General features: G+C 40.1%; 1 protein-coding gene across 1 annotated transcript in view; it reads left to right on the forward strand.

The window, feature by feature from the left end:
* The window catches only part of thsd7ba (thrombospondin, type I, domain containing 7Ba), a 125,052-nt gene that overhangs the window by 89,938 nt on the left and 22,501 nt on the right, over positions 1 to 12,613 (forward strand). Inside the window, exon 15 of the mRNA XM_084545149.1 lies at positions 12,265 to 12,398. Coding sequence (XP_084401275.1) covers positions 12,265 to 12,398 — 134 coding nt within the window. The remainder of the gene's footprint in view (positions 1 to 12,264; positions 12,399 to 12,613) is intronic.

Here is a 12,613-nt window from a genome sequence, read left to right on the forward strand (position 1 = left end):
GGTTGAGCGAGCACGAAAGACGGGGGGAGAGGAAAGAGAGAGAGGAGAGAGAGTCGAAGAGAGCAAGGAAGTGCCGCCGTGAAAATAATGAGCAGAAATGGCTACGGTGTCAAACAGGCTGTGTAGGAACTGGTCTGGAAAATAAACTCTAAGTACGCTGTTAATGAGGTAGTTCGTAAGATTTTTTTCCATTTGTAAAATGCGACCATGAACAAGTTAATCAGATGAATAATTCATACATCGCTTTCAGTGAAAACGCCCCCTCAGGCTCTGGTGTACAAGTGGGAAAAGAATAAAATATAGATCTAACTTTAAGTGGAACTATACTAAATACACTATAGGCTTGTTTTCACTTAATTCTTTGCTAAACTCCCCCGTTCAGCATCTGTCCAACTATAGCTTAGAAATGGCAATAGAAGGTCTTCACGTGTTGAAGTGGTGCGTTATAATAGGTTCTCTGTATTTCTTGTTTTTGTGAGAATAAAAGTGTGATTTGAGTTTCGGTGCTCTAATTTAAGCTTCAGACTTTAGCTTGTGAATTTAACTGTCTTACAACAGTAGCCAACTGCACTAACCTAGCATCCAACGTCAAGGAACCCATGTTATCATTTACAGGTTATGTTAGTGGGAGTGTAGGCCAACATGAGCAGCTTATGTCTAATCTTTATTAGATTTAAGAAGGTTTATGCTCCAACAAATACATTACAGTACATTACATTTGTAATACTTGGACTATCTACTGTAGCGCTACGTTGCATTGTGAAAATGCTGTTTCTCTTTCCATAACCTCATATGCTGTTGGCCTAGGATTTAGCCTTAGGATTTCAGCATGGTTATATTCTAAACTATTAACTTAATTAGCACTCTAGCACCAGGACCAGCATACAAAAAGCACATCTGCTTGTATGGAAACCTGCACAACTCAGTCCTGTATTTGTAGATCTGTCTCTATCAAATCAGTATCAAATTTGATGTAATAGGTAATTTAAATATATTTGAACTCCAGCAACATCATTAACACATGTGATCTGCACATTGGCTTGACTTGAAAGATATGATTTGACAATACAAACAGCAAAACAACCTATTATTTGGCCAAGGATGTGGGCTAAGCATCAGAATTATGTTCTTGTGTCAATTGACAATGTACGGTCGGATCATAAATTGTACTGGTAAGTATATTCACTGACTACTGTAGCTCTATGTTGCATTATAAGATGCTGTTACTGTTTCCATAACCTCTATGTAAATCATCAACTGGCGGGAATGCTTTTTATTTGAGCTTTAGCCTTAGGCTTTCTTTACAATATCATATGCAGTATGTTGCCATGTTGTGTATATTTTAAACCCTACGATGTAAGTCCTGATTCAAACCATTAGCTTAACTAGCAGTAGCACCAGCTTTACAAGGTAGCTGTGATGGTTATAATTTCTGGTCAGAGTCTGCCTCTTTTTATCTTGAGATAAAGCCACTGCTTCATAAATGACCGTAAAAATGGATACTTCCTGTTCCCATGTTGTGGGATAAACAAGTTATAACATATCTCTGTTTTATATAGTCAGCCTGGGCCAAGCCAAGTCCACCACACAACATGTGAAATTTCACCCTATCTGCTTCCTTCACAAACCAAAAATACACCGCTTCCCGCTGAATGGGATTTCTAACACAAACTTGTTGGTATTTTTTAACAAAATGGATTCAGTGAATAGGTGACTTTGCTATCTGTGGTATTGTATCACATGCACCTCTCTGCGCCCTTCACTGATCATAGGAAAATAGAAAAGCTTCTCTGGACTGGAGCTTAGGGTTACATACAATATGTTTCATATGTATTGTTAACTGTGTAAGTGAAATATGCAACAGAATCAACCATGAAGCTTTAGAAAGAGTGCAAATTTTCAAGGTGATTGTGGTTTATGTACACATTAGGTGGGGTCCATTGCACAGTTATAATAAGGCCCCTGATCCTTTGAATCCTGGACTGCTTAGAAAGGGAGTGTATTTGACAAAGTTTTTGTAGGATTTTTAGTTTCACCACAGTGCGGTGGTTTTTTGTCTTGTACCAAGAATTTGTGGTTTGCAAAAGCATAGTCTGTATCCGATTTATTTCTTACTTTTTATTTAAAATCATACCACATAGCACAGATTATCAAACATACGAATGTTGATCAAATGGTGAATTTTGGCACAAAGATTTTACAGTAGCAATATTTGCAGCCCGTGTCAGAACAGAAGATGCCCTGGGAGACTGCCACAGAGAGCTAACTGGTGTCAAGGCGGAGCTCCCGGAGAAACACACAAATTGGATCTATAATTACAGGAGACATTTGAATTTCATCATAACTCCCACAAGTGTTTTCTGCCAGATGCTGAGGTATCAAGTTGTATATGCACTTACTATATAAACCAAAAGGATTGCCTTGACACACTGGAAGCCTCTGCGCCGGTCATATAGTTATTTCTAAATTTTTATTATTTCCTCCGTGCCCCCACTCTGGCCCTATCTAATGGAGAAACATCCTTTCTTTAGACCTCAAGTACTCTTCCGTCATGTGTTGTGTGTGTATGTGACAGAGATCTATAAAGATATTGAGGACATGAGTCTCACCAGTCTCTCCTCACTATTTTGCAGCTTGCGAACCAAAGCCTTCATATTACAATTGTTACAATTTGATTATTATTATTGACTCTTGATAACTGTTGCTTGTACTTTTTGGGTTATATACTGAGTATACGCATATTGTTTCTGCTATATTTAAAAAAAAAAAAAGTGCTGTTGTGAGAACCCCTCACAAGCAAGATGCAAGACTCGAGAGAGTTTATGCTGTTTATGTAAAAATCAAGCAAACTTTAATCTTGGTTATCAGCAGCAGAAACGTTCATGCGTAGTTTTTCTAATTATCTTGTAAGACAACGTTGTCTTAGCAGATTAGTCATTCCCATACGCTGACATGCTTATTTTGCTCCAATCGTTCATTTTGCTATGGGTTGTGTGGAGCTAATCACCTATTAGTCTTAAGTCTGTATTTTTGCTTTCTTATAACGGCAGCCCCCGTTAATCTCCACAGTATTACTCTCTTCTATATATAGAATGCAACAAGGTCATGTATTTTCTTGTATATGCGTTAATTTGTGCACATCAGGGGGCACATGGATCCTGATATTTTCTCTTGTTTTGATGACCTTTGTGTTGTGAATGCCAAATACAGAGAAACACTTACAATACAAATAATAAAGACTCTTTCAGCTAACAGTGAGGCCTTTTGTGATAATTAAGCTCCTTCAAATGGAGTATTGGAGTATGGAGTATATAAATCACATTTGAATATTCCTATATATTAATATTAATGGTGTGTCACAGCTGAACACGGATCTCATGTTGAAAATAGAAGCTGTGAAGACACCTTACTCTCAGCTTTGCACTATAAACATCGCAGCAAGCTTCAAAGCTGTTTGTTCTTCTCATAGTATTTCTCTCATGCTCTTAAAAAGTCTTTAATAAGCATCCAAGCAGTCTGATCATGCCACCTCAGGGCAGATTTATGGAGGACATTCCACTGATCTAACGTTGTCCACAAACACACACTTCAAGGTGGAAGTCCACGCTGTTGGTGGTGTGGCGTCATTGATAGTCTCCTACCTGGTTTATTCCTCCATTCGTATCATCGTTGTCAGCGCTGATTTCCCAGGGTCTCTGCGTTACTTCAACAAACGAAGCATTTGGTGCTTTGTTGGTCATTGCGTGTCACGATTTGATGCGCTGGCTTAGTTCAGCTGGAAGTGTGTGTGCTTGGCGAATGTCATTAAGTTATGAGGCGGCTGATGCTGCTGGCTGGGGCGCCTGTTTAGACGAAACAGACTCGAAAACAGTCGGATGCGGTTTGTTATAGTCATTAATTTGTTCTGGAGTTCTCATTGCTTCCCAGCAGATCTGCTGGTGGGCAATGTCATAGTGCCTGCTGATGTGGCTGCCAAGCTAAAGCTCTAATGGTGCCGGTGTCTACCTCAGTCTTTTGGTCGTTCCTTCTTTAACGACATATCAAAATATTCATTCTACTGTTACGTTCTGCAGTGGCTTGGTTAGTTTCAAAGTACTGCTATTTCCTCTTGTTGATATTGTTCTGGTAAGTTTTGTGGCTTAGCTTTGCTTGTGGTTATAAGTAGATAGCAGCATTAGTGTATTGCTGCTGAATTCTTTGACATATTCCTTATTTAATTGGCTTCAAGGTTTTTTTTGGGTGGGGGGGTGCACATCACATTCAGGTTTTCTATACACATGTCATATTAGCTTTAAAGAAACATAATTAACTGAGAGCACTGAGTTATGTGACAGCTTCGTCTGTTGTTATAAATTGGGTCTTTTCTTAAACTTGTCTGTATTAGCTGTACACACTCCATGAACTCGAGGCCGCGTGCTGTTTATCAAACAGGGGATTTAGTCTCTTCTGTTCACTTGAACTTGTTAAAAATACTTTGCTGATTGCTGGTACATTGTCGGAGAAACAGGGACACGGTGGACAGCGGCCCTTGCCCATCCACACCTACAAAGTGTCTTTAAAGACTCGTCCTTGTACCTTAATAATGAGCTCCAGTATGTTTCTGCTGATCTTTTACCAGTCACGTATTAAGGTAAATGAAGTGGTCATTACTTGGAGGGTTGTGTGATTTATTTTTTATTTTTTTTCATCTGGAGCTCAGAAAATTACATCTGCAAAGGCTCTCAAACAAGTGTCTACTCAAGTGGTTACAAACTTCTTTTTAGCCCTTCAGAGGAATTTCTTTGGTAAAGCACTCAGAGTTACCCCGCTTCCAGTATTACATGCATGTATACATATACATGTTTACAATGGTAAACACAGTATACATTTTATTTCCATAAAATAGTAGAAGTGGCTTACAGTCGTGGTGTACAAGGACAAGCAGAAATCTAAACAGTTCCGTTTGCAGCTACTTTAAAGGCACATGTTGACACAGCTGTTGTCAGGAGAAGGAGAGGGAGAAAGATCACAACCTGCAGGTCTGACTCCACTGATAGGTGGCTTATGGTCTTGTTTTCATGTTTTCCAGGGATGAGAGAATCGCATGACACATGTAGCCTGTTGTTGGTAATGCAAAGTCATGGATACGTGCCTTCCACAAGCGGCCAAAACGTGTCCTTATTGCCTTAAATCCGGTTGAGTATGTCAGCTCAGTATGTTTCCGACTCCTAAAAATTATTGTCCAAGCCAGAAATCCCGTCATGTTACTATGACAACCAGCAGCCGTTAGTCATCATGTCAACTGCTTCAGCTTACCTTAACATTAAAAACACTTTCAATATGAGGATGTTAATATTTATTGCTTTTCCCTCTGTCTTGACACTTAGGATATGTAACTTAAAAAAGTAATTAATATAAATGTCATCAGTTTTTACTGCAGTGAAAAGTGCCAGAAAAGTACCTCAGCTCCCACCTTGCGAAACACTGACCTGGAGTACACGCAGGTGAAAGAGCAATGACCACTCTATGAGCCATTATGTCCACCTACTGTGTAGACCCATAAGTGCTTTTGACAGCTGTTTTGTGCCAGATTGCACCACCTGCAGTGAAATAAGCACCTCTTCTTCCTGGTGTGTTGAGAATGTATAATCACCACAAACCTGGGGCTACCATAGAATACACCCGAGCTAGACAACAATAGCAACCACACTCAGCATGCATTATCCTTATGTTACAAAATGCACGCAATGTCCAACCATATAAGGTTCTCTGCCTACCGTGTATAAGCATACTTTTCGGATGTTGTATTGTGACTCAGTTAACTTGAATCACTTGCTGGCCGACAGTACATATGATGTTGTGGTACTTAGGTATCAGTATTATGTTATTGTAGTTTATACTGTGTTCGTCACCCTGTGAGTTTATCTTATCTCACATTAACTCAGCATGGCATGGTTTTAAATTCATCTGGTCGTCTGTTTCTGCGCTTATGTGGATTTATCTGGGTTTCCAGTTCACACAGGATACACAGAAAATACATATTTTACTTGTCTTTTCTCCATCTAGCACACTGTAGTCTATAGCAAGTCGACAGACTGGCCAAATCTCAAATATTAGAACAATTTTTAGTGAGTTGTTTTGTTTTTAACCTGACTTCACCCAAGTGGTAAGCTCAACTCTCTCCTTCATTAGAATGAAAGACTTTTGGAGCCAAAAGCTGATGGGGCTACCTAAGGCCAATGAGGTGTAATTAACGTAGAGCAGTGCTTGGGCATGTGTTATTCTACCCCTGCAGAGCTAGCTCTAAGAGCAAGGTGTCTCCCTGCATTACAAGCCATGCATATTATTAAGGCGGTCTGAAGAGCTGCCACCCTGAAAGACTAGAATTCACAGGCTCTCTCAAGCCTCTAGCCTCCCAGATGGTCCACAGCATTTATTTCAGATACAAAGGTTAATCATAGCTTCTAACTGCTAATTACAGAAACAAATTGTACTAAGTGCCTGGGTGAATTTTAAATACATTCTTATCATTTGATAACTACTGTGTCTTTTTAAGGACAAGATTGTTACATATTTGCTGTGTGTTGACACCAGTCGACAGTGTTGCTCTCTCCTTTTATATTTCAGCCTTGTAGGAAGTGACCGTATTCATGATACTGTGTGTAGGATCCACTCCAAACCTTTGCATGCATACACAAGACAGACATGCAATATCTCCATTCATAGCTCAATCATGTGCTGTGAGGGAAAAGAGCACTTGAGACCTACAGCAGCAGTGAATCCCTTCAATAAATAGGATGAATCCAGAAGTGAAACGGTGTGGTCAAGTTCGCTGGCATCTCATTAGTTTCAAATAACTGACAAACCATACACTGAACATACGCAAAACAAAAAATACAACATAACTAGTATATGGCAACACAAAGAATCCTTTTTCAGTTAGAAAGTCGGCATGCAAGTGGCAGCCACTGCAGCATCTCCAGTGTGTTTGAGCATCTTTTGCCCCTGACTGTATGCTAAGAGCATACTGAAACCATTTTGCACAAGCAGTCATTCTAAAACTATTTAAAGAAATATGGCCAGGAGTATTGTTAAAATGTTCCAATTCACTGTTCTCCACTTACATATTTGAAGCAGTCTCTTACTTTATGTTGTACTTAATGGATGATTAAGTGGAAGGGTTTTAGCAGTGTTGCTTCCCTGGAAGTCACCTGAGGCCTTTACGTATTCAGGACTTTGCCTGCACGGGTTTTCTCTTAATTGTTGCTTCTAATTTGTATGGGCCCTGTGATAGACCTGCACTATCTATGGGATAAAGCAGGAAGAGATAATGGATGGGTGGATATTAGTGTGTGTATTGTGAAAGTTACTCCTCAATCATCGTGCCTTTGTGTTTCAATTGCTCAGACCACAGTGTGGAGCGTTCATCTCCTTTAGGACTGGGTATACAGTGATGGACAACTAGTTGATGGAGGTAGCACCATCACTGTAAAAGAATAAATCTCATTTGTAAATGGGTATGTTTTGCGTTGCGTTATATGACTACACAGTAACTGTTGTCTTGTAAGCACAAACACAATACAACACTGCTGCTCTTCATATTTGTAACGCAGTAAATACGGCATGTATTGCATGCATGGTAAGGATCATTATACAGTCTGACTTTAGCTCACCACCTCTCTATCTTTGTCTTTAGTTTCTGCTGTCTTCAAAATGTTTGTAGTCTTGTAGAGTTTCCATACCAGTACACATTATCTCATCAACTTTGTTTTCGGAAATCTCAGCATTAGAAATGACATTTAGATGCAGGCTTTATATGTGTGGTTCCTGAACGTATGAATATCCATTTGATTGAGCAGTATTCACAGAAGATATAATACCAATTCATTGCTTGTGATCTGCTGAAACTAGAACAGAGTCTTGGACACAATGCAGTCACAGTCATTGGATACAGTAATTTCTTCATTGTAGTCAGTCACCTACATTTCAAACAGCGTTCAGCATTCTTTCAGTGACTGTGGAGCTGTGGAAAGACTTCCCCGGTGTGTCAAATGAGCATTTCTTTCTTCGAACTTCATATATAATACATCTCTGAACAGGAAAGAAATATGAGGCACAGGCTCTAGAATGTGCTCATTCAGATTTTTTTTTTTTTTTTTTTTTTTTGGTATGTGTAAAAAGATATTTGACCACGGATATTACTATGGTGCAAGGTTAAGTGCTTGCGAAATGCCTCTGCTAATGCATTCCTGTCTTGTTGAGATGGGTCCCGGTAATAGATTACAAAGTAAATGAGAAAAGGAGATTAGTTCAGAGCTTGATGGGCAATCAGTTTGTGTAATTATGGAAAGTCATGGCATCGCCCTGCGGTAGAGCCAACACAGCGGTGGGTCCAAGGAGGATGTTAGACATAGTGTAAATCTTGTAAGGGCTTTGGTCCATTGACATCCTTGATGGTTAGAAAACTAACTGGGAGGCAGTTAGGAGAAAGAGGTGGCAAGAGAAAGAGGATGAGACAGTATGTAAACCGACTCAGTGGTCAATAAGCAACGGTTGAAATTAATTTTACAGCAGTCATGGTTATGTCTCTCGTGGGCATTGGTTGGTGTAATAATTACAGCCAATTACACATCGCAAGACCTCTGTGTGCTTTAAAATTGAAACACAGGAGAGGAGTACATGATACAGGACTACAGAATAACATGTAATATTTCATGTCTAGGTGCTATCCACCTAATCTGAACTTATTATTGCTTATTTGGTCCCCTGTTGTGGGAGATTTTGCATTTGTCGGTTTGCTTGTGTATTATTTTTTTGGATTGCCTCAGTTCCAATGCCAATTTCATTTTCTCCTGCCTAAATTACTTTTAAGTTCACATAAATAAGTTCTCATATGTGGTTTTCTATGCCTGCACTGAACACCACATACAGATGTCTTCAATTGCAGTCGCCCTAATGACTTTATTATATTTTGGCACATTTTAACTTGTCATCTCCTTGGTGTATTTGAGAGGTCATCAGCATGGGAATAGATCCCACTGTGTTTCTCAGAGGAGCCATTGTTTTTTTTATGGGCCCGCTGACAGTAACGGCAGAGAATATTTGAAGTTGCAGGCACCAAGTGACACTGTGAGAAAGATTTATAGACGAGAGTTCTCTGCTTCAAGGCTTCGTGTCCCATTTTCTCTCTGTTTACAATAAAGTGCCATTCCTGCACAAGGGCCTGCTGGCGCTTCACGTGTCCTTTTGTGATGGTCTTTCATGTGTTTATCTGCGTACGGGTGTATGCGTTTGTATGTACACTCATGGATCATTGTGTGGACACCTACAGTATATTTGTACTGGTTATTTGTCTATGTGCATGTGCTTCTCTTGCAAGGTTGAATGTTTTTGTGGATGTAAGCCTCAATCAGTATCCCACAGAGCAGCTGAGAGAGTTGGCTTTCCATGCCATGCACATGAAAAGCAATCTTTTTGGTCTGCAAACCTGAGACTATAAATTTTGTGATAATTAACAATTGCTTATTAACCACGGTGGATATAAACCTAAAGGTTGTAATCCCAGCCATAATTCAGATCTGAATTCATAAATGTGTGAATGAATAAACAAACTGTTTTGTCATGGCTGTTTTCAGAATCCCTGCACCAGGGCCTGATGGCACTTTACCTGTGCTTTTGCTATGGTTTTTCGCTGTGTGTGTGTGTGTGTGTGTGTGTGGGTGTGTGTGTGCTCATGGATCATTGTGTTAGCTCTCATTTGTCACTGCATGAAGCACTTGCCTCAAACGGGCATTCTGTGAGTCAAGTAATAGTTTACCACTAACATTAGTACTGCCTTCAAGCCAGTAAATTTGAACATTTATTAGAGACAGAGCACACAGCTTCTCTGAACGTATGTTTATTCGCGTCAGCTCACCATCTCCAGACAAATTAATTTCTTGCAGTTGCCTTCAGCTGCAGGCCTGGCCGAAGCCGCAGCTGTTACAACCAACTGCAGCTCTTTTAAAACTCTCTCAGCAATATGAATCATTCAGTTTGGCAAAATATCCAGAATGCCTAGATTCACTGTAGATGATGAAGTACCTAATCATCCTTTACCCTCATTAATGGAACATCGAGCAGAATGTAGTATTTTTCAAAATCAAATCTAAGCAGAACTATATATTTCTGTGGCTGCAGGCAAAATCTAAACTAATGATCATATCATTGTTCTTCTCTCCCCTGCCCAACTTCTGGCTTGTCATGCACTGCTAATATGGACATCCACGCAGGCTCAGGTCAGTGCCATTCATTCTGTACACATACTCTGATTTAGCTAATGAAGACAGAATGCATGCCAGATCTGTCCAAGTCACGTTTACTCCTGACCCTTATGGTCCTGTTGTTGAGAGAGAGAACAATAGTTTGATTGGAGCGAGCGCTACACAAATAGAAATAATCTATGCGAAGTGCATTTGGACGATATCTGCTTTTCAACTGGAGAAATTCATTCTCTAAAGAACACTAGGGGTTCATTATATTGTGAAAAGTTGGTTAAATTTGTAAGAGTGTGCTCAGAGAAATTGATCTGGGTAATATTCTTGTATTGCTTATCTAAAAAAAATTATTTTGGAACTTTTTAAAAGTGAACAAAAGAACAGAAAATGAAGACTGCCTATGTAACAGTTATCCAATAAGTGGCTGTGGTTTATTGCAGATGATTCTAACTGATCATCTCAGCCTATCCCTTTGTTTTTTATTTTTTTTTATTTTTTTGCATTAAGTGCTCCTTGTAAATGTCTGTGACCTAACTTGCTCGGGAGCAAACCCTGTGTTTTTACGCTCAGTCTTTGTTTTATAGTAGCTAGACTGTCGTTATCTGACCCTTTATGTGTTGTGGCACAGCGGCACATTTGGTAAGAGCTATGGCGGCGCAATTTCTCACTGAACAAAGGGTCTTAGTGGTCAATAAATGGTGTATATATCGAGGAAAGTGACTCGAAAGTCATTTTTATGTTGATGAAAATGAGCTGTAAAGCTGGAACGGCGGAGTCTGCAGCATTAGTGGAGAAAATGGGAGAAGAGCAGTTGCCAGTTTATCCAGCAGGGGCATCTGCAGGGACAGATGGGAGATGATGACGTGGTGTAATAGGCATCTGTGTGGCCCGTCGGGGAGGGAATACTCAATGCTCACTCCCTCTCTCTAGTCTTGAACACACACGACTCGCAAACGCACACACACACACACTTGCTGACACCTATTACATCTTGTCATAGCTTTTTCCGCAAATTGTCCTCAAGAGTATACCTTTTACTGTGGCAGACAGTTACATAGATTGAGAGTAAACATGTGTTTACAGGAGCATTGTGCTGGTTGCTCCCTTGGATATACCAAGATGCCAGATTCACTGGTTGAGTGGGGAGAAGTGAATAGGCTCAAAATCCAGCCAATTACACCGTGAGATGAAAGGCCTGTTGCCATGGTCATTGACGTTTTACACCCCATGCTGTTCCCTTCGTGTCATGTTTAGCTTTTATTTCAGTGTGGAGAAAGCTGTTTTTGTCCCTTTCAACATCAGTAGCATGTTAAGTGTCCTTCCCTCAGTTTAGAGCCCCTTTGAAGTGAAATGTTCATTTTCTTTATGGCATTTGCTCCAATTTCTGCTTCTCAACATATATTTGTATGCTTTCAGTTATAGATTCTCAGCCATCCAGCTCATAGTATATCCAAAAACAAAGCTGAGTCAAATTTAGCTGAATTTGTTTGAGAAATGTCTTCCAGAAAACTCAAACTTTGTTCAGCTTTGTTTATAGCCTCATCTATATCATCCTGACTCCAGCATAGGCTTCAAAACATCCGGGGGAAAAAGCTTACAAATGCTTGATGCAAAACATAAATGCAACAAGAAGGGAATGCTAACATATATGTATTAGAAATTATACCTGAAAGCACAAAGATGTTGTGTTCAGCTTGTCTGTCTTTCTAGCTTTACCAAGGCAAAAACAGAATGAATGCTGCTTCTACCATGAGACACCTCATTAGTGTGCTATGAAAAACTGAACGCGTAGCTAACATCTCCGTCCAGCATCGTCTGTATCCTTTAAGTAAATGAACCAATTATTCTTAGCTGTACATGTACTGCACTTGTGTGAAGGGGGTGGAGTGGTCAGTATATATATGTGTATGAGCTGATTTATATGCATGTCCAAGTTTTCAGATTACACACTTCGCTGCTTTCTTTCCATAATTTCTCACATGGGCCCCCTTTCCTTTTTGTGTCTGTGTTTGCACATGCATGCATACAGGTGTACGAGGCTGTGCCTTGCAGCAGCGAATGCAGTCAGTACGAGTGGAGGATCGAGCCTTGGTCCATTTGTACCATCAATACTGTGGACGACCTGCCAGTTTGCGGAGAGGGAGTCCAAAGCCGCAAGATCAGGTCAGTGAGCGGGTTCGGCTTGGCACGCCGCTAGCCTGGCATTGCAAAACACAACGGGAATAGCGAACTGGCAGCGGTCCTGTAGCTGGCACTCTCACTGGTCCTGACACATGCCAAGAGAAAACCAACAGTCAAAATTAAACAGTGCTTCCTGATGAGTGTTGTTAGATTTTTTACAGTGACTTTGAGTGCTACTTAAAATAGCCACAGAGGAC

Source organism: Chelon labrosus (assembly GCF_963514085.1).
Source record: "Chelon labrosus genome assembly, chromosome: 5".
In the NCBI taxonomy this organism is placed as follows: Eukaryota; Metazoa; Chordata; class Actinopteri; order Mugiliformes; family Mugilidae; genus Chelon; species Chelon labrosus.